The sequence below is a fragment of the Macrobrachium nipponense genome, chromosome 28 (genome assembly GCF_015104395.2).
Source record: "Macrobrachium nipponense isolate FS-2020 chromosome 28, ASM1510439v2, whole genome shotgun sequence".
Classification (NCBI taxonomy): domain Eukaryota; kingdom Metazoa; phylum Arthropoda; class Malacostraca; order Decapoda; family Palaemonidae; genus Macrobrachium; species Macrobrachium nipponense.
This window is the reverse complement of record NC_087217.1, coordinates 5,529,025-5,554,140: the sequence shown is the minus strand read 5'-3', so window position 1 is coordinate 5,554,140 and position 25,116 is coordinate 5,529,025. Positions and strand designations below refer to the sequence as shown.

At 37.7% G+C, this 25,116-nt stretch overlaps 1 protein-coding gene across 10 annotated transcripts in view; it reads left to right on the top strand.

Moving 5' to 3' along the window:
* LOC135201380 (solute carrier organic anion transporter family member 74D-like) overlaps positions 1-25,116 on the top strand; it is a 381,276-nt gene that overhangs the window by 333,716 nt on the left and 22,444 nt on the right. For all 10 annotated transcript variants that reach the window (XM_064230228.1, XM_064230232.1, XM_064230234.1 and 7 more), the window contains 8 exons: positions 3,914-4,054; positions 4,280-4,411; positions 4,776-4,940; positions 14,448-14,573; positions 19,865-19,931; positions 20,357-20,516; positions 20,906-20,985; positions 21,282-21,421. In XM_064230228.1, the coding sequence (XP_064086298.1) occupies positions 3,914-4,054; positions 4,280-4,411; positions 4,776-4,940; positions 14,448-14,573; positions 19,865-19,931; positions 20,357-20,516; positions 20,906-20,985; positions 21,282-21,421 (1,011 nt within the window). The remainder of the gene's footprint in view (positions 1-3,913; positions 4,055-4,279; positions 4,412-4,775; positions 4,941-14,447; positions 14,574-19,864; positions 19,932-20,356; positions 20,517-20,905; positions 20,986-21,281; positions 21,422-25,116) is intronic.

Genomic DNA, 25,116 nt, shown 5'->3' with positions numbered 1-25,116 from the left:
AGGACTTTGTTTACGGTGATAATCAATTAATATCGTATTATATTAAACAGTTTTTACCCAAAATTTCATATGATTATATCATAAATAAAGAGGTAAATTTTCCTGGTCGACGCCTAACTTCAACTTTCGGCCTTTGATGGAAATATATGTGCGGAAGAGGTAATATCGAACTTTTAAAACTAAAAGGTCACAGCAAAGGACGTGATCCGTGACCTTTCTCGATAATTAGGTAATATGCTCTCCGGATTATAGCGTTAGTTGCATCAAGGAGGTTCGATCATTCTCTGGCTTTATAAAGAGGCTTGATACTTTGCCGAAATCTGCCAGCGTCATTTTTTTTCTAAACCGATTCGTGAGACAAATGGCTGTATTGCTTTGATTTTGTTCAATGTAATAATCATTTTACTAGACAGAGAATACCATCGTCCTCTTCGCTGTCAATTTAGGGAAATTTCTTCCTTGTTTGGTTCTTCTAGACTTTCCGATTAAAGAAGTGAGTTTATTGCTTTTTCTGAATAAGGTCTTGGTTCCGTTTCCTTTTCTCTTTATATTTAAAGCAGTGTTCCATGAAGTCATTTCTTTGCTGTCTTCTGTAGACCTTCCATAAAAAAAAGTGAGGCAGAATATTTTAAGCAATTTAAACAGCATGCTTGAATATAGGGTTCTTAATTAAAACCATTATAATTTTGTAATTCTTAATACTCCAGATAATGTGTGTGCTTAACGTGCAGTTAGCTTAAGTAAAAAGACTCGAGCTGATTATGTTGATCTCATATAAGGCAGGACAATTGGTTCGGTATTTTTTTCGGAATGTCAAAGTGTTAGTATGTTTTAGCAACATCGTCTGTGGTCTTTCAGTGTGTTCATACCCCAGGGACTAAAATTTTTAACTGAGAATATACTCGCTTCCATATTTGCCAAAATAATACATTTCAGAGTAAATTAAATATTATGTTGATGTTCCTTAGAGTTGTATGGAACACCGTTGTTTTTACACCAGCAAGGTTTGTAAATAAAAAAGTAAAAAAAAAAAAAAACATTTTAGAAAGAATAACGCTTTTGGCTACGGCCGAAAGATTGTTCATGGCTGTTGTCAGATCAGCAGATGGTTGATCCAGATTTCACCAACTCAATGATGTTGCATAGTAAGCCTAACCCTTACCTGACGTAGTCAGTGTTGTACCTAAGACATGCCTTTGTTGATCAGGTTTTGCCAGGCACCTTTTACATCATCTTTCACTTGCATTCTGGATATCTTTGTTCCTCCTTGACTTTCAAGCTCTTAGATTGGAATTGAAATTATTAATATTAAATTGTTTAGCTATTTCCACTTTAGACTACTTTTGTGTAGTCATTGTATTAAACCTATCGGTCTCTAAAGTATCTAAAATATGACCAAGTAGAAGATTCGGTTACTTGATTGCCCTTGGGAATGACTTGCTTGATGCTACGGTTGGTTGGTTATTGGAAAATTTCTTGTAATTATGCAAAGGTCATTGCAAAGTGTTTGTATTGCAGTTAGTAATGATCTCTCCTCAGCGGTAAGTATTGTAGTTCTCTCCAGCGGCTGTCCTGTCTGAGGATAGTGTCTTTCCCTCTCCCTCGTCTGTCTTGGGAGTTTCGAAAGACTTATTAATGATGAGATGCAAAGTTGTCAGATAGTTAGTATTTAATGAATTATGAATATACTACGTTAGTATAATGAGTATACACGATGAGAGAGAGCGAAGGATATTTTTAAAATGCCTCTAGAAGTATTGCGCTCTAGCCTTCCACAAGGAAATTGAATTCCTGGCGTTTTTCAAAACAATGGTTTTCCTTTGAAATATTTTTATACAGGAATGAGGAAATTGTTCTTTGTGAATTATGATGGAGTCATCCGTCATTTACAATGTTCACAAACTGGAAATTTATACTAAATTTCCTTTTCTTGCTAAAGGTGGGAACCTAGGTAGGCTGTACGAGACGCCTTCGTAGCCATCAGGGCATTAGTTATATAGGAAGGGATGCAAATTGTCCAGGCCTGAATTATCAGATTGATATAATACAAATCCTCAAAGCAATAGCTACAGCCCAACATGAGGACAAGCTTACACTTTGGAGTCTTTTCATATAAACACTCGTTTTATCGCTAAATACCCAGACCTCTTTTCTTATTGCTTACTGTTTTGTTCACTTCCTTTGTTTTACTTTTTTTTTTTACTCTCTTTTATCCGTGTATTGGTTAGGTCACGTTGTAATGAACAAAATCATTTTTGTTATTGGAATTTTATAATGATCCGTCTTTTTAAATTTATAAGGCCAGGTATTCACGCTCAGGTTTACCTGTCATTCCACCCACGACCGTTCGACGGATGAGCGTCCACACGTCAAGAGTAGAACTGTCAGTCGGACAGTCAACTCGAGGTCATCGCCTTCATTTCTCGCTTAGCCTTTGTCGTGGCAACAACTATATTACAGCGATGGAAACTCCATTGGGTGATAAGGAGTTGGAGCTACATAGGAAAGAAGCAAAAAGGCGTGACAGTGTATGGTCAAAATATTGCTTATTAAAGAGAGATGTCTGTTCTCATACAATATTGATAAATAAGGTTAAATTAGACCTAGAGGTGGTTCAGTTATTCATGAAGCCTACTTTCAATACTTTTGATAAAAAGGCAGGACACTGGCCTAGGCCTATATAAAATTGTTTTTACCATATGGAAATGGTTATTATTTATTATATGATTTGGACTCACAACGGTTTACTAGCGCTGCATGGTCTAACAATGAAATTAATTAGGTCTATACATAGTTTATTCATATTCTGGTTCGAGCGGCCGAGATCCTTCCCAAACGAAATCCAGCAGCGAACTGTCATAAAATCGTTGGTTACCCGTCCACATGTGCGACCACCTGTCAGTCGATCGAGAGAACTTCATGTAATCCCATCAGTTCATCAGTTCTGGTGAATGGAATGACTCCGCCCACAAACTGTCGTCCACACGTATGTTTTAACGTCAGTTTTGATGAACTGACAGGGAAACTGACAGGTAAACCTGTGCGTGAATACCCGGCCTAATACGTTGTATAATTACAGCTTTGATAATGCAAAAATTTTATGTTTTTTTTTTCCTTGTTTTAAATTAGTTTCTTGGCTGATACGTACATCACCGATCTATTCCTTAACCCGTGGCTCCTCAAATTCATCTGCCAGATGTAGAAGCAAAAAGTTGAGAACTTTGCAAATTAACTCTTGTTGCTCTAATTATTATGTGACTTCAGTAGATTGTATATGGAGACTCAATTTTTACCTCGTAGCCGTTATTGTTGTCTATTTAAAATAGAAAATAACATATCTCTACATGGTGAGGAAAGAAAAGTTGGATTTTTCTACAAGAGAAATCCATAAGAGATTTATAAATTGTTTGTTTCATCATGGTGCATGTACGAAGGTGGAACTTCATTTTATAGGTTGAAGATTGCATTGCATTCTATTCAAGTAACTGCCTCGAATTTACTGAACGACCATCATTGTATCTAGCAACTTATTCGTGGTAGTTTCTTCTTTTTCTTTTATGTTTTAGTGTAATTGAAAGAGTGTAACGAGATTTCACCGAATGGAAAAATGCTAAAATAATGTTATGTTCTTTACGATGTTGTATATTTGAGTTCCTGGCTCAACTTCATAAGAGTTATTCGAACATATATCATAAGCCCTTTGATGCTCTGAATAGTGTTCAGAGAAAAACCTACTGCACAGTACAGTGAATACTCAAGTTTGAAGCACCACAACATCTAATGTCCATCATATTTTAAGAAAATCTTTCTTTGTGCTCACGAAATTTAGCAAGTTGAGGACTTAACAATTTCTCTTTATTCATGTGTCTTATTATATGATTTTAATGCAAATAACATTTGACCTTTTCAACAGCTGGAACGAGCGGAGTCAGAATTCTGGGTCCAACGTTAGGTTTTGTATTAGGGTCTGTTTGTACTCGTCTCTACGTAAATCCTATGACGGATCCTGGCATCACCACCAATGATCCCAGATGGATTGGTGCTTGGTGGTTAGGTGAGTATGGCTGCTCCTTGTTTTCGTGGGGATACCTTTAGAAATGTGGGCTTTGTTATCATAAATGCTAACACTTTCACCCTGAAATTCTTTGCAACCTCCCTCCGAAAGGTTTACACCAGACATAGGATTACGACAAATTTATGTCTTATTCAGCTTATATTGCATATAGTGTAACTCTCTTTGGTTTTGCAAAGTACAATTAGCAATTTTGTTCTTTTTCAGGATTAGTTTTTGTGTCTGTGGCTTTATTCCTGACGAGCACAGCCATGTTTGCCTTTCCTCGTCGTTTGCCATCATCACCTAAGGCAGTACGCACAGTTTTCAAAGCTCCACTTCGCAATCCTTCTCTGAGAGGTTTGTATTATCACGCAGATTAACCTATTGTGAATCTCTGCTTACTTTGATAATGAAGTTATGTATCATAGCATTTGTAACATTTTACTGGAATGTGTTAAATATTACTTAGTCAAGTTGGTGTAGGGCTTAAAACCGAATAGATAAACATTCCAAGAAGTTCATCTCTAGTATTAATGCTTATTTTTGTTTCTTCTGTTCATTTTGCCCTGCAAAAACACATTTATTTTAAATACAAGACAGTTTAATATGAAGTTCATGGAGGTCGTACTTAACAAAGTTATAGATCACACTAACCTAGGAATTATTTTATAATCTGTGCATCATTCCTATTCAGAACTGGAACTGTTTTCCTTTTACTCAGATTTCCCACGAGCAGTGCGGCGACTTTTGAAGAATGAAATCCTCATGTTACGCACAGCTAGCAGTGTTTTGCATATATTACCTATCGCTGGCCTGTACACATTTCTTCCGAAGTACCTAGAGAGCCAATTTCGCCTTCCTGTTCACAGTGCAGCTATGGTGTCAGGTTGGTGTCATTCCCAGTAATAAAAGTACTGTTTTTTTTATTACTTTAGTGTATTGAGTCATGGCATATGATAATATCTGTTAATTTTTTCTTGTAACAAAAATTTACAATTTTAAATATTAACACTGTTAAGATTTGACTTCTTGCAAATGGCTGTACAAAGTGAAATTTATACAAGTGCATAGGAAAAATGTCATGGATCTATCTATGAACTTTTAAAGACAATGCCACGACTTGCACAACTTTAGTAATTAATATCAAACAAGGCTCTTGTTGTCTCAATGATTTGTAATTGTGGAGGGAAGTGTATTTTGTCAGTATTCTTAACAAGTTCCATTAGATGAAACTACCTTATTACTTTCAGACATTATAAAGCTTAGAACACAGAAGAAAATTAGAAGTCCAACAGCTTGAGGATAAAGGAGTTGAAAAATTTATAATTTGAGAGTTGAAAAATTTATCATTTGAAAGCAATGTCGTCATAATTTTTTACAGAAATCTTTAGGAGAGTGGCTTAGGAAAAGACTGTGGCCCACAGTCGTGTATAACCAAATATGAAAGAAGTGTTTGAAGGTTCAGTGGTTGACATATTTAGGGCCTAACTGCTGACATAAAATATAAGGAAAAAACCAGTAATGAGAAAGGAGGTAGAGTAGCTGCAGAGCCTCTTTCCTCATAAGTCCTTCCAAATTATTAATCCCTCGATTATGGGTATTTGAGCTGTCAGGAAATTGATGTTATTTAGAAGATACATAGCACACACACACACACACACACACACACAATATATATATATATATATATATATATATATATATATATATACTATATATATATATATATATATATATATATATATATATATATATATATATTATATATATATATATATATATTGTGTGTGTGTGTGGGTGTGTGTGTGTGTGGTGTGTGCTATATATCTTCTAAATAACATAAATTTCCTGACAGCTCAAATAAACCCATAATCGAGGGATTAATAATTTGGAAGGACTTATGATATATATATATATAGATATATACTATATATATATATAATATCTATATATATATATATAATATATATATATATACATATATATAATATATCATATATATATATATATAATATATATATATGTATATCTATATATATATATATATTATATATCATATACATATATTATATATATATATACACATATATGTGTGCATTATATATATATATATATATATATATATATATATATATATATATATATATATATATATATATATATATATATATATATATTATATATATATATATATATATATATATATATATATAATATATATATATATATACACACACACAAAATAAAATGAATTAAGTCTGTATGGATGGCAATACTGCATGGGGTGAAAAAATATGGCAATGCTGTTTACAGTTATCAGCACACTAAGGAAAGGGTATTTTTGAGGTAATAGGGCAGGGTAAGTCTCCTTCTACCATTAGCTGCCTTCAAAGATATTGCACATTATGTAAGTGCTCTCCTCTCCTTTGTCCAGTTGAGCATCATTTCTCAATAATAGCACATTAAACAGTGCATGGGCCTGTGTTACAGCTTTCCCAATACATAGTCACTTTCATGGGTGTGTGTTGTTATTGCTGTTTGTGTGCTGTCTCTTGTCCCTGATCCCACCACATCCTAAGAAGGCCAGGAAGGAGCTGACATTCCAGATGCAGCTGGAAATTGTCAAGAGAATCGAGGTTGGCTGGTCTGTGAAACACATCCGGGTCGAATATGTCATAGCATGGTGGACTTTGCAGGATGTCAGAGCTGTCCAGAACAAGCTGAAGAAGTATGTGACAGACTTTTGAGAAGAAGTCATCCAGCAGTGAGGCCCACGAGCCCTGGCATGAGGAGATTGAATAGTCGACCATGGTTTGGTTGTGTCGTTAGAGGTCAGCCATGGTGCATTTACTTGGTGCTAAATTGAAGGCTGTTGGTAAGTTCACCGGTCTGTTTGGGATTGCACACTTGGAGGCATCCAAGGGTTGTCTGTTTTGGTTCAAAATTACATGTGGACTTTCCAAGAAGACGACGTATAGCAAAGCCTTGGATGCTTCTGAGGAGGGAATAGAGATTGTTGTTTTGAGTTACATCAACAACTCCAAGGAAATTACTCTCTCCTTGCCCACTAATACCTTGGCTGATGAGAGAAAAGAATTTGCCTGGTTGAAAGGATGGCAAACAACATGTGTCTGCTGTGTTGCATTCAAATGCTTCTGGTAGCCATCATTACAAACCAGTTGTAGTTGGGTTAATGGATATTCTCTCAGTGATTTGGTATCATTCTTAGAAAGCTTAGTTCATCTTCAAGATTGTTTCCAATTGAATACATAGCTGGTTCCAATTGATTCCATAGCTGTTGCCAATTGATTCCATAGCTTTGTTTATAAGGAGATAATTTGTCATCAGACACATCATCTTTGCATTGCTAGGTATCAGATGAAGGCTCAGCTTCTTCCGGACAATGTGCCTTAAACCAATGGACCAAGGTGTTATTGTTGCAACTAAACAGCTGTACCAGATGTATTTCCTTGAGAACAAAGGGTAGGAACTTTCGATTTTACACCACAGCCATACAATAATGTAGTCTGTTTTTTATAAGCATATAGTAGTAAAGAGTATACAGTACTGCATTGTGACAAGGTAGGGGAAATAAGGGTATGTAGTTAATGTTTTGCACCCTCGTTGTTTTTTCACCATATCCAGAAATTTCCAAAATCAGGAACGGCCTTGGATGTATAAAAATGGTTAATCGAGGGATTACTGAATCTACTCCTTATAGTTGTTTTAATGGAATTAGAAACTGAAGGCTGTAACGCTTCAGTAAAAAGTGGATTCTACATAATTTGAAGGAAGAACCAGAATTTTACAAGAATCTTCTTTTGCCATAGTACACTTTAGCACAAGGCATCATAATACTGAATGAAGAAGAAATGAGGGTACCATACAGTGGTATTTGCTAGAAAAAAATGTACTTTTATAAAGTAACTTACTGAGTAATTACATAGCTCTAAGTTTCTAAGACTACAGCAGCTTGAAATTTGATAAATTTTCAAAATTGCAGTAATGCTCTTTTGTTCTGGATGTCAGATACTAGCCCTGCCCACTTTCGGGAAAGGTACAGTTGCAAACTAGTCCACCTCTTACGTCTTAATGAGAGACTTCGAAAAATTATATGGTAACAGTATTTACTAAGGGGGGAGGGCCCCTTTCCTATTAGCACGAGTTCCACCAGTCAGCTAGAGTTGTTTAGTGGGAGGAGTCTTTAAGTATGGTTGGAGTGAGACACAGACACACACACACATACATAGAGAGAGAGAGAGAGAGAGAGAGAGAGAGAGAAAAGAGAGAGAAGAGGAGAAGAGGAGAGAGAGAGAGAGAGAGAGAGAGATGGACGTTTCTATTGTTAAGGGTTAAACAAACCTGTAAAGTCATTTACCTGTCCTTTGTGGAAGAAGCTATTTGGAGAAATGCAGATTATGTTGTCTAAGGGTTCTCTTTTTAAAGAATTTTCAAACATTACAGATAAACAAGAAAATCTTTTAAGTAGAGCTTTTTGTTAGCCATACACGCCATCCACGAGCAATTCTACCACTCATCCAAGTCTCAAGTAGCCCACCTTACCCCCAACCAATTTCAGTAGCAGCAAACCCAGGCCTAGGATATCAGTACAACAAAAGCAAGAAGTCTGGCCGTTTGAATCACATTTTGGAATTGCAAAATTTGTAAGATTGGTTAACAACAATGACTCCATCCCCACTCCTGTAAAAAAAAAATGTAGCTTAGCCAAGATTAGAGGGTCTTAATGTCATATCAGAACTGCATATTTAGCGCAGTGGTATTTCATTTCTACAAAACATCATGTAACTTTTAATTAGGTAGTATGAAGAGAGAGGGAGGCTACAGTGTTGAACACTTTCAACCTCTTCACTGAATTCGTACTTGGATATATTCAACCAAGTACTGCTGCTTCTCTTTATATCTTCCTATTATAGTAGTTTTAGGAAATGCATTGCAACTGATACTATAAACATTTGGCTTGCATGATAGGGTCAACATATCCTGTTATGATGTTTATGATTATTGCCAATACCAAAATAATTTTTAAATTTTGATAAATTTTAAGTGTTGTGTTATGAATATGACTGATTGATTGACTTATAGATCTTAGGCATAATGCCAAGCACTGGGGCAACTAAGGCCATTCAACGCTGAAACAGAAATTGACAGTAAAAGGTCTGAAAGGTGTAATAAGAAGGAAAACCTCATAGTTGCATTATGAAGCAGTTGTTAGGAGAGGGTGGACAGTAAGATGGAAGAAAGAGAATATGAACGGAGGTACAGTAACAGGAATGAAAGTAGTTGAAGCTAGGGGCCGAAGGGACGCTACAAAGAACCTTAATGCCTTCATTGCACCGCATGAGGTGCACTGACAGCACAATCCCCCTATGGGGAATATGACTGATATATATATAAACCTGTTAAAAGTGAGACAGTAATCTTAGTTACAGTGACATAAACTGTTCAGAATTCTTCTCCCTCTCTCTCTCTTTCTCTCTGCGTTGTACTGTTGTACTCCAACCATACCTAAAGACTCCTCCCACTAAAACAACTCGAGCTGATTGGTGGGACTCATGCTAACAGAGAAAGAGCCCTCCCCTCCCTCCCCCTAGGTAAACACTGTTTCCATATAATTTTTCAAAGTCTCTAACAAAGGCATAACAGGTGGACTTGTTCACAACTGTACAATGTAGCTAAAAGGATCAATTTGTTTCTGGCAGTCAACGACATTACGTGGTGGTTGAGCAGCTCTTGAAATTTTTTGGTCACTGGATGGTTGTGGTTTTTAACCGGTTGGGTGACGTATGCTATTACTTTGGTAGCACTATGTAATTATATTAGCTTCTCTCTCTGATCAGAGAATAATAAATTGCTTGGCCAACAAGTGGATGAGCCTGTTGGGGACCCTTTCATCAATAGAGAAGTTCGTGCATTTAGGAAGGTTGCACATCAGACTTCTCTAGTTCTACCTAAAGGCCAGTTGGAAGAGGAAGATTAGTTTGTCTTCCCCATCTCTTCCAAGATCAAAGAGGATCTTCAGTAGTGGCTAGAACGCAGATTTGCAGGGGAACTCACTACACATGTTGAACCCCAACTTAACATTATATCCAGATGCATTGGATCTAGGTTGGGGAACTCTGTTGGATGGCAAAGGAAGTTGCAGGGATGTGGTCTCCAACAGAGAGGAAACTGCACATCAGCATGAAGGAGTTGTGAGCAATACGTCTAGCCCTTCAAGCATTTTCAATCTTGGCACACAACAAAATAGTAACCGCTCACTCCGACAACATGACAGTGTTAGCTTACATCAGGAATCAAGGAGGAACTCATTCCTTTTCTCTCTACCAAGAAGCCCGAGAGCTCTGTTATCGGCAGAGAGCAACCAGACGATTAAACTCACTCGATTCATCTAAGGAAAATTAAATGTTCTAGCAGACAAATTAAGCCGCCATAAGCAAGTCCTCTTGACAGTGTGTCATTAAATCCACAGGTATGCACCAACCTGTGGAAACAATAGGGAAAACCATCAGTAGACTTGTTCGAAGTATTGAACAAATTCACATCCCTCAGCAACATCTAAAATGTCCCACAGCAAGCTCTCAATGATGTTAATAGCTCCCTTCTGGCCACAGAAGGAGTGTTTCCAGACCTAATCAAGCTGCTTGTAAATTACCCCTGGCTGTTACCTCAGAAAACAAAGCTTCTCAAACAGCCTCACTTCCTTCAGTTCCATCAAAGACGATCTGCTCTTGCTCTGACAGGCTTCAGACTGTCAGGAAGCTTGTCAGAGCAAAAGGGTTTTCAAGAAATGCTGCAGAGGCAATTGTTAAGTGTAGGCACCAGTCTTCAACAGATCTATAACAAGCAAAGTAGTCAATTTTCAGAACATGGTGCTGAGAAAATAATGTCTCTTCTTAAACCACTATATAGTGGAGATTGCAGATTTTTTTACTGTAAGATTGACAAAGGGATTAGCAACTCCAGCCATTAAGGGTTACAGGTCAATGTTGTCATCTGTTTTTATACATATAGATATAGACTTGTCGACCAACCAGGACATTTCAGATTTAATCAAGTCATTAGACACGACAAAACAGAAAGAAATACCTTCAGTATCTTGGAATTTAGATATTGTCCTTAAATGGCTTTTAGGTCCTCCTTTTGAGGCGTTGAACTCTGCTTCTGTTAGAGACCTGACAAGGAGGAAGATAATTTTAGTATCTTTAGCTATGGCCAAGAGGATAAGTTAAGTACAAGCCCTTCATAGGAAGGTGGGATTTTCTCAAGGAAATACAGTTTGAGCCCTCACACTAGGTTTTATGGCAAAGAATAAACATCCCTCAAAACCTTGGCCTCATTCATTTTGATAGTTTATCAGATTCTAGGCCCAACAGACCAAAACAGAATTCTCTGTCTAGTGAGAGCTGTTAAATGTTATTTGGAAAGAACAAAAGGTATTAGAGGCCCTTCTCAGATCTTATGGTGTTCAGTGAGAAATCCCTTATGCGCATTGTCAAAGAATGCCTTGGCTTTCTTTTTAAGAGATATGATTGTAGAATCACATTCAAACTTACAAGAGGAAGTACTCCACTTATTAAAAGTCAAAGCACATGATATATGTAAGGGCAGTAGCTACTTCATTGGCTTTTAAGCAGAATCTCTCTCTCTATAAATGCAGTACTGTAGGTCTGTTCTCTGCAGCTGGCATGTTACTGGATAACAAAGGGTTAGGAGTATAGATCTTTTTTATTATCTCCTTGCCTTGATTGGGTTGTCGAGTCTGTCTAGGGAAGCCTGGGGTTACTGTGTACCGGAGTACCCTCCAATGAATTGTCTTTTTAGAGCACAAACAAATTGGTCCTTTTAGCTACGCTGTATACTTGCCTGCTCTTCCCCGAAAGTGGGCAGGGCTAGTTATCTACATCTAAAACAAAAGAGCACAACTGTGATTTCCAAAATTTTTCAAATTTCAAGTTGTCGTAGCATTAGAAATTTATAGCTATGTAATTACTTGGTATTTACAAAAATTTATTTTATTATAAAAATGTCATATTTTTACCATGAGAGAAGGGCCAATTCACTGCATGGCAGTGAGAGAAAGCTGTATAAAAATTTAATATACAAGCAGTCACCGGGTTACGAAGGGGGTTGCGTCCTTGAAACGCGTTGTAACCCGAAAATCGTCTAAGCCGGAACATCATCAAAAATCCTAAGAAAACCTTACTTTTAATGCCTTGGGTGCATTCAAAACTATGTAAACTGCATTCTTATTGCATTTTTCATTAAAAAAAACCTTCAAATATTGATTATTTTTCATTTTAGTGTCATATTTCTCCTGCCAGATCAGCGTTGTAGGCACTGTAACCCTGGGACATGCGTTTCAACCCTGGAAATAATTTCTGATGAATATAATTGAGAAGCGCCATAACCTTGGAACGTCGTAAGCCGAACCCATCGTAGCCCGGGGACTGCCTGTACTTTAGTTTTATATAGAAATTGGATATCCAAATAGTGCTGAGTGACTTAGTTGCACCCAAGTGTGTGGTTTTTGAGTCAGTATCTTATAAACCAACCCAATCCAATTGACACAGAGAGCTAGAGATTAGAAGACTGTGGCAGCTCGTAAAGTGGTTATAAAAAGATGTTAAGATTGCAAAGGCCAAAGTAGTATATGAAAGATGATAAGGGACCAAATCAAAGCTTTGAAAATCTGGAGTGAAGAAAATGAACATGAACTTGAGGATGTTGGCATAACTGAGGTACCAATAAAGAAGCTGCTTCATGCAGATGACCTGGTTTTGACAGCAAAATCCGAGGAAGAGATAGTTTAAATGTTTAAAATGTTGAAAAGTGGAATGGAGAGGACTGGACTGAATACATATCTGTAAACAAAACAAAGCTTATGGTGACAAGGAAGGAGGCAAAGATTAAAGAACAATTAGGAAATGTTTTTGCAATTGTTGTAGGGGAAGTGTGGAGGGAAACTGTACTATGTACCAAATATAACAGATGGTGCCACAGAGGTATTCTGGATTACAAAATATGCAGTGTAATACAAGAGTATGTAAATGGAGAAGGGAGAGAGAGAAGTTGAGAACCCTATTGTCATGGGTGAGCTGGTCTAAGAAGTGATACAAATCACCACGTTACATGAATTTTGGGAATGATGTTGTTACTGTGATCCTGGTAAATAGCTAGTGAGCACCATCAGATGCCCGAGTGGCAAGTGGGATCAGTCTGTTCCTCAACTCTCAGCTGAGTACCAAATAAATTCAACTTTTTTTTTTTTGCTTGTGTAAAGAGAAAGGAAGAGGTGTGTTATGCTTAAGTGGGTAAGGTTTTGATTTGTCATAAAAGCCGACCCCCCCCCAACCCCCCAAGATATGCATACTGAGCATTATGTAGTGAGAGAAGTTTCCTTCCTCTATCCCAACACATAGATATTAAAAGATTCTGAAGCATTTAGTACCATTAAGATCAGCTCTATAATAAATGTTTCACTGGTAAACATGCTAGAACCCATGCTATACTTGACACATGTTGCACTTGAGTGTGCAAGAGAATTTAAAGTTGAAATATAATTGAGAAACCATGTAAGGTTGCATTACAAACTTCCAACAAGAAAATGATACTAAAAGCTGCAAAAGAAAGGTTGAATCTAGAAAGCAAGTGAAACTGACTCATTAATTTGGGAGGAATCCATAAATTTTAATAGTGAAAAGAAGAAAATGTTTGGTATATAACAGAATCTTGAAGTACAGTTTTAATTGGATTAGATTTTGCCGTCATCCTCAGCTAAGTAAATGTCAGCTGTGAGATTCTGATAGACTGCAAATGACATCATCCATAAAAAAATTTTCACCTATCTTCAGATCCACAACTTTCTTATGACATTATCCTCAGTTTGATTCAGCTGCAAAGTTAAAGAAACAGCATCATTCCCTGACAATAAACTCACACTGAGCCATAAAAGAAAATGCTATGCCCATGAGTAATTGTGATTTGCCACAAAGTTTGGAGGACACCTCCCCAGTCTCTAAAAATTAAGAAAAAAACATAAGGTTGTGTAGCTGCATTACCCATGAGGAAAATATAAATTGTACTTACATCATCATAAGGTCTTCTCTCTATGGAATAAGGTATCATTAAAGTCATATTTAAAAAGTTGAAAGGCTAGGTCTTCTTCAGCCCTCTTAGGAACTAGTTAAGTTGAAATGAACACAGCTATGTATATTTTTTCAGTATTCACAGTTCGTAAAACTCTTTATATACATATTAATTGGTTCTTTAATTTTATTACCTTTTGATTCTCTACAAAGATATTAAACATTACTTTGTTAATTACCTTAAATTTCAGATTGATATACATTTCACATTTTGTTTTAATCAACAGGTATTGGAGGTATTCTTGTAATGGGCGTGGGTATCTTTGCAAGTGGAGTGTTAATTAGAAGAGCTAAACCTACTGCAAGAACTGTTTCTGGATGGATTGCCTTAACAGCTCTTGTATACTCAATTGGTAAGTAGTATTAACAGTTTTAAGTTCATTTTAAAAGCAAAATATCCATTTTACATTTAAAATGGATATTCAGTGCAAGGTTTACTTAGCCTTCTCAGGGAGAAGCATTTGGATCTTGGAATGTCATATGTCATATTAGTTAGTAAAATTAATGACACTGAGGTTCTCTTTGTAACTGTGTCTTCATGGTACAACTGTTTACTATAGCAGAGTCCAGCTAGCTTTCCAGCTAAGCCCCACCCACTGATTATGTCACGACCATTCCTTGAGGCTGATTGGTTGGAAATAGTTTTGATAAGTTGGTTAATCTATAGTCTTTTCAACTTCATTTATTTTGCATTGATTGTTTTACCAAACTAAACTCAATCTCAATCTTATGAGGACTCACAGGTTGATTTCATACCTTGGGGTGACTACTGTAGATGTGTCACCTTGTTTCTATAAGTTGCTCATATTCAAAGCATGAGCTCAATGTACCATATTATATGATAAAGTTAAATTTCCTAATGGAATAAGTATAATTGTGTTAATCAGTAAATATAGCGTCATTATATATTTACCAATGTATACAATAGCCTAAGCCCTACTGGCTTATGATGTTTTGGATGGTGTGAAGATTTCATAAATCTTGGTACACTAAAGATTTCAGATGTTGTACACTGTACAAAAGGAATAGAAATGTTGCTGTAATACTTTTTTAAAAGGTTCTACGTAACACAGATTTGAATGTAATGCTCCTTAAATATTTAATATAGATGCACAAAAACGAAGTATTACAAAATAGTACGCACTTATTCAATATAAAATATGTAAGCATATTTGTACAGTGGACCCCCTGTATTCGCGTTCTCCGAATTCGCGGACTCACACACATTCGCGGATTTCTCTTGGGAACATTTCCCCGCATTACTCAAGGAAAATGTGCACATTCGCGGTATTTTTCTATGAGAAATATCCACAAATTCCTTTTTTTTTTTTTTTTTTTTTATCAATTTCATCATAAAATGCACTTTTTCTGATAAAACTATTAAAAAAACCAAGTATGAAAATTTTTAGTGGGTTTTTCTTGAGTTTTAACTAACAAAATAGGCTGTTTTTAGCATTTTTATAGGGGTTCCAAACATTCACGGGTTCTAACTATTACGGGGGGGGGGGGTCTGGTACACATGCCCCGCGAATACGGGGGACCACTGTATATATTCATATATGTACGCATGCTTGTACCATATACATATATATGCGCATCATGTTGCTGGGTATTTTCTTGCTTTTCTCTTTCTCTCACTGAATATTCTAAAAGAATAAAATAAAATTCAAATCCAGTCGGTATACTAAACAGTTTTGGCATTGCTTACAGGTGAGAGAGAGAATTTCATAGTTAAGTTTTTAGACATTTTATAGTATACTGCACAATTTGGTTTTTATTTTGTGTGCAGTGCTGTGTAGTGTATTCTGTGTTGTTTATAAGCATATGCAGTGCATACAGTGTATTCTGTTCTTTATAAGCATATGTACTGTGTAGGGGCAAAATAGGGAAAAAAGGTAACAAAATTGCTGTTTTACATCCATAGTATTTGGTGTTTTTATTTTTATTTTTTTTTTATTTACAATATCCACAAGTTTCCAATGTCTAGAAGAGCCATGGATTTAATAAGGAGTAGTCATTGGGACATTTATTTTAGATTTACCTTCACCTTTCATTCACTTCATCGTGAAGAGATGCCAACCTCCAGGCATTATTAGTAACTACTTCTCATATGATGAGTTTTTTTACCTTTCTTATCTGAAAAGATCCCTTTACCTTATATGCTTATATGATCCCCAAGTACTCATCTGGACTCTAGAGGTAATTGCAAACACTGGGATGTTCAGCATTTCATCCTGTCACCTGAATACTGAGTCAGTTATATACTGTATATGATAAATAGGCTGAGAGGGAACAAAATATGATTTTATCACGTGAATTTTTGTTTCCTGCTATGTTACAGCTTACATGAAAATCTTAGTTGGAGGGTTGATACATTCATTTGTTGTTTAGATTGAACCTACACAGTAGGATCTCCTCTCAGTCTCATAGATGAGACTAATGAATTTGGGACATTCAGGACAACTATTAGTCATATAATAATATTAATGATTTTGTATGAAAAAATAAGTTTCTGGGCTAAACTTGTGTCGCTCCATGAAATGCTCCTTATAGCACCATTTCTAAGATATAAATATAGCTAAATATACCAGAGAAAAAAGTTGCATGGAATGCTAGGGATATACCCAGCTCGCTCACCCTTATAGGGTGTCGGTATAGTAACTGGGGCGTGTTAAAACCACTATCAGAGGTCTTCTGCCATTTAGTCTCTTTCAAACTAAGCACCATACCAGCGCCATCTACCGCCCAATACCGCTACTACTAGCGCCTCGATAGCCATTCCTGAAAATAGCACCCAAGCTTGGGGCTATAGGGTGAGGAAGCAAGGGGTGGGTTCACTGGGCGACACAGGTCATACACCCAGAAATAGATTTTTCCTTTGTCAAAATCCCTTTTCTGGGCTAAACCTGTGTTGCTCCGTGAAATAGTAACAGAATTACTCCCACAAGCTTGGATATACTTTCTATAAGACTACTGGAAGGGAGAAACTAACTCTTAAGATAATTCCACCCTATTCAATAAATTGCTTAAATCTAAACAGATTTTAACAATATATTAAGTCTAGGTCCTTACTACAGTAAGCATATACTTTCATCGGAAACAATTACTGGTAAGGCCTGTGAGATTACAATGTTAGCAAGCCATACTATATATTTTACATGTACATGATTAGTAGTTAATTATAACCATTACAAGAATGGTTCAATCATACAATCCAAGTGAAAACCCCGAGAAGAAGGCTACAGACTAAGCGAGGCGGTTAGGAGAGAAAAGGAACTAAAGAAGGACAATGTATTTGTAACTAACTACCGCGTTATCAGAGGATGTTTTTTCATGTTCCCTCTTGTCTGCCACTGTTCCGAAAAATGCAGACGCACTGTCAAGGACAACTCCGCTACAGTCGGAATAGTCCTTAGACAACAGGTCATTTAGATGGATCAGCCAACAGAATCCAGATCTCCTAGTAGAATTATTGCCATAGAATCCAACCACAAGTTACAATATTTCATGTGCCCTCAATCTGGACCCCATGGCCCAGGCCACGGATACCAAATAGGTTGGAACATCTGGCAGAGGATTTAATTTTTCCCTCCAATAAATCTACTAAGGCAAGTTCTAGACTAACTCCCATCCTTCTAAGGACGGATTGGGCTGTTAACCCCCAACGGACTCTAGAGCAATGGTGACCCGTAACTAGGGGAATTGGGACTCCGCCTCAGACGGACCCCCAACCCCACACTGGCACGATTAGTATAACAAGGGCGGCGGACGCTTCCTCAAGGATTTGGAGGGTCCTAACGTTATAGAATTTAGGAATTTCACGGCACAGGAAGATGCCAATATGGACCCTATTGACACCTAGTTCTTAGATCAGACAACGGAAGTCTATGGAGAGGTCCGCAACTGTGCGGAAAAGTTTCAGCAATTGTCACGAGACTTGACAGTCCTGACTAATCTCTCTCCTAGATCCTACGACTTCCTTTTTTAAGCAGTAAGATTCTATATTAACAAGCTAGCCTTTTCCCTAAAAAGATCCAATATTTATGACGGTGATTACGAATCTGGCTTTTATGTTCCTTTGGACCATGTTTAAGAAGAGCCTACCAGCTAAAATTATTGCCAAGACCAAATCTGCTTCAAGGAGGTACTCCAGTTTGGTTCCACATTATCAGATTCATAATTTCATCAATTCCAAGTACTTGTGCTAGCTAGAACAAAATCATATTGATTTTCTTCCATCCAGAGAAGTTCTAGTATCTCCAGATTCACTGGGCAACAATTATTAAATATGTATTGGCCCCACTTCCACAAGATTACAAAATTTATCCCTATGTCAAGTCAGAACTTCAGATCAATTTTAGACAGATCTTCAAATAAAACTTCATGTCCTTTATTCATTCGAGAGGTGGTGGAACAGTCTCATTTAAGTGATTAAAGTGACGATTCTATAACTTTAGATAGGCTAACCGGAATAATTCCAAACGTACATGATGTCCGAGCGGCGGCTCCCTTAAGAAGTCGCTTCCACCACATGAGCTTTGATGACCTTAAAGAAGTATATAGGATGGAATTCAAGTATTTAATCACCACTATCTTAAATCCTTGAAAGCCCTTAATTCAGCAGTGGCAGGGGGGTTAATATTGTTTCCCCTAACACAGCCTAGTCATGCTGACATACCTAGTAGTAATACACTGTCCTTCTTTAGCTCCTTTTCTCTCCTAACCGCCTCGCTTAGTCTCTGGCCTTCTTCTCGGGGTTTTCACTTGGATTGTATGATTGAACCATTCTTGTAATGGTTATAATTAACTACTAATCATGTACATGTAAAATATATAGTATGGCTTGCTAACATTGTAATCACACAGGCTTACCAGTAATTGTTTCCAATGATAGTATATACTTACTGTAGTAAGGACCTAGACTTAAGATATTGTTAAAATCTGTTTAGATTTAAGCAATTTATTGAATAGGGTGGAATTATCTTAGAGTTAGTTTCTACCTTCCAGTAGTCTTATAGAAAGTATATCCAAGCTTGTGGGAGTAATTCTCTGTTACTATTTCACGGAGCGACACAGGTTTAGCCCAGAAAAGGGATTTTGACAAAGGAAAAATCTATTTCTGGGTGTATGACCTGTGTCGCCCAGTGAACCCACCCCTTGCTTCCTCACCCTATAGCCCCAAGCTTGGGTGCTATTTTCAGGAATGGCTATCGAGGCGCTAGTAGTAGCGGTAGATGGCGCTGGTATGGCGCCTAGTTTGAAAGAGACTAAATGGCAGAAGACCTCTGATAGTGGTTTTAACACGCCCCAGTTACTATACCGACACCCTATAAGGGTGAGCGAGCTGGGTATATTCTTAGCAATCCATGCAACTTTTTTCTCTGGTATATTTAGCAATATTTATATATTAGAAATGGTGCTATAAGGAGCATTTCACAGGGCGACACAGGTCATACTCCCAGAAATAGATTTTTCCTTTGTCAAAATCCCTTTTATGTTTTGGGGGTCCTCTTATGATAGTTTCAAAACACTAAAGAAATTTTGCCATGATATACAATCGGTTATTTTCTAAAAAAAGAATTTATGTGATCACCTGATAATGGATGGTAAAATTAATAAAATATAATTGCTTCTCTTGTTTCAGGAATGATAATACTGATGTTTGTTGGGTGTACCCCTGATGACTTTGTTGACCTGGAGGAAAGTGAAAGGTATGTTGAAAGATGATTTTCGACAACTTATAAAAAGCATCATGAAACTTTTAGTTTTAATTTGTACCCAAAGGCATTTTAGAGTACCTATTGTTTGTCTGTTTCAAAGTTGAATTACCAACTACACTTGGAAGAGTCAATAGTGCTCTGTAGTACAAACTAAAGCTCTTAGTTTCTATCTTTTGAATAAGTACACTGAAATATGCACACATTTATCCTGTTGCCTTTACAATAGGTCACATTACTATTATTATGAAATTCCTTAGCCAGACTGCTGAGTTATTTATCAAGTGGAATATATCTAGTATACATTATTTGTCTTCATAAAAGGTCAAGTTACGTTACTTGTCTTCATAAAATGTTAAGAAACCAGCTTTGTACATTTATTTTTAGTGACTAAGCATATTATCCATTTTTCTTTACAGTCAAGGGAAGCACTTCACCTTCCCATGTGAACGCAAATGTGGCAATTGTGACAATAATTTATATGCCCCAGTTTGTGATTCCGAGAAGAAGACTCATTTTTCTGCTTGCCATCTAGGTTGTAGAAATGCTACTATCGGTGCAGGCTCAAATAGACTCCTGGTAATAAAGCCTCTTTCATGGTCTTAAGCTATTAACTATCAGTTATTGCATGTAGAACTTTTATCTGAAGATAATGGTAGATATTAGTTACATAGTAGTGATAGTTGTATTCCCTATGTATATTCTGCAGATATAAAATATAGTGTAAGAATGATGGAGCTTTTTATTTTACTGTCAAAAGGAACATGCAATCTTCTTTCAAAAAATAAAAAATTTCAATTTGAAATCTGCCTATATTTTTATTTGGAAATTCAGCTTGTTCATTAGAAGTGGTCATTATTACACAAAAATAACAATGCTTCCTTAATACAGTTTGCAAGGAAATAAAATTGTTACAAACTTGACCAGTTTTCAGATATGTAGTTTTTACCTTTTTCATTTTGTTTTAGTTCTCAGACTGTGAGTGTTTGGCAGAGGGTGCAACAGCAGAACTACGTTTATGTGAACTGAATTGTAGTAATTTTGTATGGTAAGTGAGAAATATAAAGAATATTTTTGTTGTACAAATAAAACCTGGCAGTTTGAAAGTTTTCATGACAGTCATTCTATTTGACTGTGCCAGAATTTTTCTTCTTTTTCAGTCTTCATAGTAACTTTATAGAGTAATAGCAACTTTATCAATAAATTTTATTAAAAACTGAAAATAACTTAAGTTGATTGCCATTTTTTTTTTTTTTTCCATTTTTATGTATTAAGACTAAATGGATGTTGAAAGTTATATCGTTCAAGTACTCCATGTTCACTCCTTTCTATATCTCATTCCAGGTATGTCATAATATTTTCCTTTTTCGTATTAATACATTCCACATCAGAAGTTGGCGGAATGTTAGTAACTCTACGTTGTGTGGATCCTAAAGATAAGGCCATGGCACTTGGGCTGATATCTGTAGCAATTGGCCTTTTTGGTAAGTTACAAGCTTTTTGTAAAAATATGAATTTAGATTGCTTTTAATGGCATGAAACTTTTATGTTAAAATGAAAAATTCTCTAAGACAATTTGTATTTTTCATAGCTACAAACCTGAGGTCTTAACAATAGGATAATTTTCTAGCGCCTAGCTAGATCCGGTTAAAAATCGGAGATGAAAAAGCCAGGAATCTTGCGAGATCTGGCAACGCGTGTCTATCGGGTGAAAACAGGTCAAAGACCGCACACCCAGTCTTTTTCAACCCAGGATGTCATAAGAAGACAGAGGGGTGGCTAGAGGTGGCCAGTAAAACATTAAGACCTCAGGTTTGTAGCTATGAAAAATACAAATTGTCTTGGAAAATTTGTCAATTGCTCATACGCAAACATGCCTTCGGTCTTAACAATAGGATAGACTTATACTTGGTGGGAGGTACAGACATCCTGAACCAGCTGGGGGCCTAACAACCAGTCCAACTCCAAAAGAAATATCTACAGGAGAGGGACTGATGCCCGTGAGAAGCTAGATAAACTGATATCCAAAAACTCAGCCACTGGGTTACGTACAATGATATATAGGAAGATTCATTGCAGTAGGGAACTAAAGAGAAACTCTGACTGTTCAATAACAAACCAATTCACCAGGGTTCGCTATTACTCCTCACTCCCCCTTGCCAGAGAGCGAAGTTTATGCTGCTGAATAGAGGCTTTGACTATTTGAACACAAAGCGACCAAACTATCAGTGAATGATGTGTCTATTCCTCAACTCCGTAGGAAGAAGGAAAGGAACAAGAGAAAAAAAAGAGACCAGCCAACTCACACATTCTCTCTTCCTCACAATCATCTTAGGTAAGATACAAACGTGGCCAGTTAAGGGCAACGATGAGTTGCAAAATCTGTTGGGCGGCCACCAAAGGACCTAGGGAAAGTGTCCATAGATCTGTGGGCAACATCCTTAAGATAGAAAGAGGTGAACGTGGACTGGTGTAACCAAGTACCAGTGCTCTTAACTTTATGAACAGCCAAATTCTTCTTGAAAACCAGAGAGGTACCAATACCCCTGACATCATGTGCTCTAGCAGAATTATCAAGAGTCAATTGACTGTCTATTAAATCTGGCGTCACAACATCTGGGTAACTGACACCGAAATAAATTAAATAGAAAAAATTAAATTTTAAATAAATTTCATATAAAAATATCTATAAATATATGTTTATAAAAATTTTGTTCATATATAAAAGTTCTTACATAGACGATCTATGTATAATTTAAATTTGGTTGAGAAGGCCTGCCTCCCCCATAAATTTATATAACTGCTCTATATTACAATCCTTTCCAAGAATTGTAGCTAGGATAAAATTACCTACTCTGTCACGACCCCAAGACACGAACCTATGTCTCAAATTCCCGAATCTGGGACAAATGTTTCACAGTCAAGGGCACAGTACAGTTCTTACAAAACGGAGGATTTTCACGAGACATCAAGAACCCATGTGTGAGTCTTTACGTCCAATCCTCAATCTGCACAACATTGTTTCTTGTCTCCTTGGCATATATGAATATGACCAAGGAGACACTGATGAAGTGATACTGTGCATTTTATGATTAGTTAAAATATCAAGAGTCAAATACGCCTGTTTGATAGGCTCACATATCCAAAAAGAATTGTATTCTTGGACACCTCTTTCTTCATACACCCCGTGCTAACAAAAAGCCTACGACAATCTGGCCCACTGGTGAACCTCGACTGTCAACGAGTGAAGTTGATGCAAAACCAGTCCCCCCTGCTTGTTAACATAAGAGATAGTGGTGTTGTCTGACATGAGAAGAACAGAATGTCCCTCTATTTTCTCCCAAAATTCCTTCAGACCCAGAAAGGCTGCCTTTAACTCTTAAGACATGATATGATGCTGTCTGTCCTCCAAACTCCAAATGCCCGAAGTAATGAGGCTGCCTAAATGAGCGCCCTCGCGGAGGCATCTGAAAACAGAAGGAAGTCCGGCGGAAGAGGGCCCAGAGGAACACCCTTCAAGGATTCTGGTCGTCCAAGCACCAACAAAGATCTTCTCTCACTTCCTGAGACAGAGGTACCCTTATCAGGGATGAATCCCCCACCGGAGTCCAGAAGTCCCTCAGTCTCCATTGCAGAGACCAAAGTTGAAGTTGCCCTTGAGGGACCAGCTTCTCCAGAGAAGACAAAATGCCCAGAAGAATCTGCCACTGATGAGCTGACTGATCCAGTTGCAACATGAAGTCGCATGCCACTACTCGCAACTTCTCCAACCTCTGATCCGACGGGAAAACTCGAGACTACTGTATCGATGACCATGCCTAGATAGAGAATCCTTTGACTGGGTACGAGATTTGACTTCTCTGGGTTCACCATGATGCTGAGTTCCAGACAAAACCGAAGCAGACGATCTCTGTCCTGCAGCAGCTTCTCTCTGGAACCCGCTAAGACCAACCAGTCATTGAGGTACCTCAGCAAACGGAACCCTTGAGCATGAGCCCAAGTTGAGTCAAGAGAGAAGACTCTTGTGAACACCTGAGGAGCTGTGGTCAATCCGAAACACAGGACTTTGAACTCGAAGACCTTGTCTCTTGAGAGAAAACCGAAGGAACTTCCTGGACGATGGATGAATAGGGATTTGGAAGTACGCATCCTTTAGATCTATCGACAGCATGAAGTCGCTTTCCCTCACAGCTGTCAAAACTGATCACGGGTTCTCCATCTTGAACCTCGTGTTCCTGACGAAATGATTCAAGGTGGATAACTCGATCACAGGTCTCTATCCCCCTGAAGCCTTGGGCACCAAGAAGATGTGACTGTAAAACCCAGGAGACGGACGCACCACTTCCTCTATTGCACCTTTGTCCAGCATTTTCTGCACTTCCTCCCGGAGAGCTAAGAACTTTGGAGAATCTGGGGGATACACTCACCTGAGCAGAGGTTTGTCCGAAAGCGGGGGAGAGAAGTCGAATGGTAGTAGATACCCAACCCGAAGGACATCTGTTACCCACTTCTCTGCCCCATAAGTCAGCCACTTGGCCCCTTATTTCTGGCCCCTGGAGCCCCTCCTTGACCTGTAAGACCGGGACCAAAAGGAACTCTGGTCCTCTGACTTAGGCTGAGATGAATGGGAGGGCCCCACCAAAACCAAACTCAGGTTACCAGGTGATGATATCGTACTTGCTGCTGAACAGGAGGGAACAGGAACTGATTATTCTAAAAGATCCCCATTCCTGATCGCCAACAAGGACTCAGGGTCAACCGATCTTGCTATCCTGGACAAAGCCACATCTCTTCTGATCAGAAGAAGATTAGCCCACATTGACGCTAAGATGTGCGAGATACAAGAACACCTTGCCCTCAGACTGCAACAAACTGGCAAAGAGAAGAAGCACTCACCAACCCTTCTGGGGACCAGTCAGATGCAATCTTGGCAGTGACTGTCGACCACTCTTGGCAATGACCATCGACCACAAGTCCATCCATGACATGGTCTGGAACATGGAGGCTGCCGTAGACTTCAAAGCCGAGGCATCCTGCAGAGACATGGACGGTGCCCACCAACCTCACCTGCTCCAAAGTCAACCCTGGCTTGAGACATATGACGTCTGGGTTAAGATGATGAGGCAACAAGCATGCAGAGTTCGTAGCATAATACTTCCTATGCCTTGTGAGTGGAGGA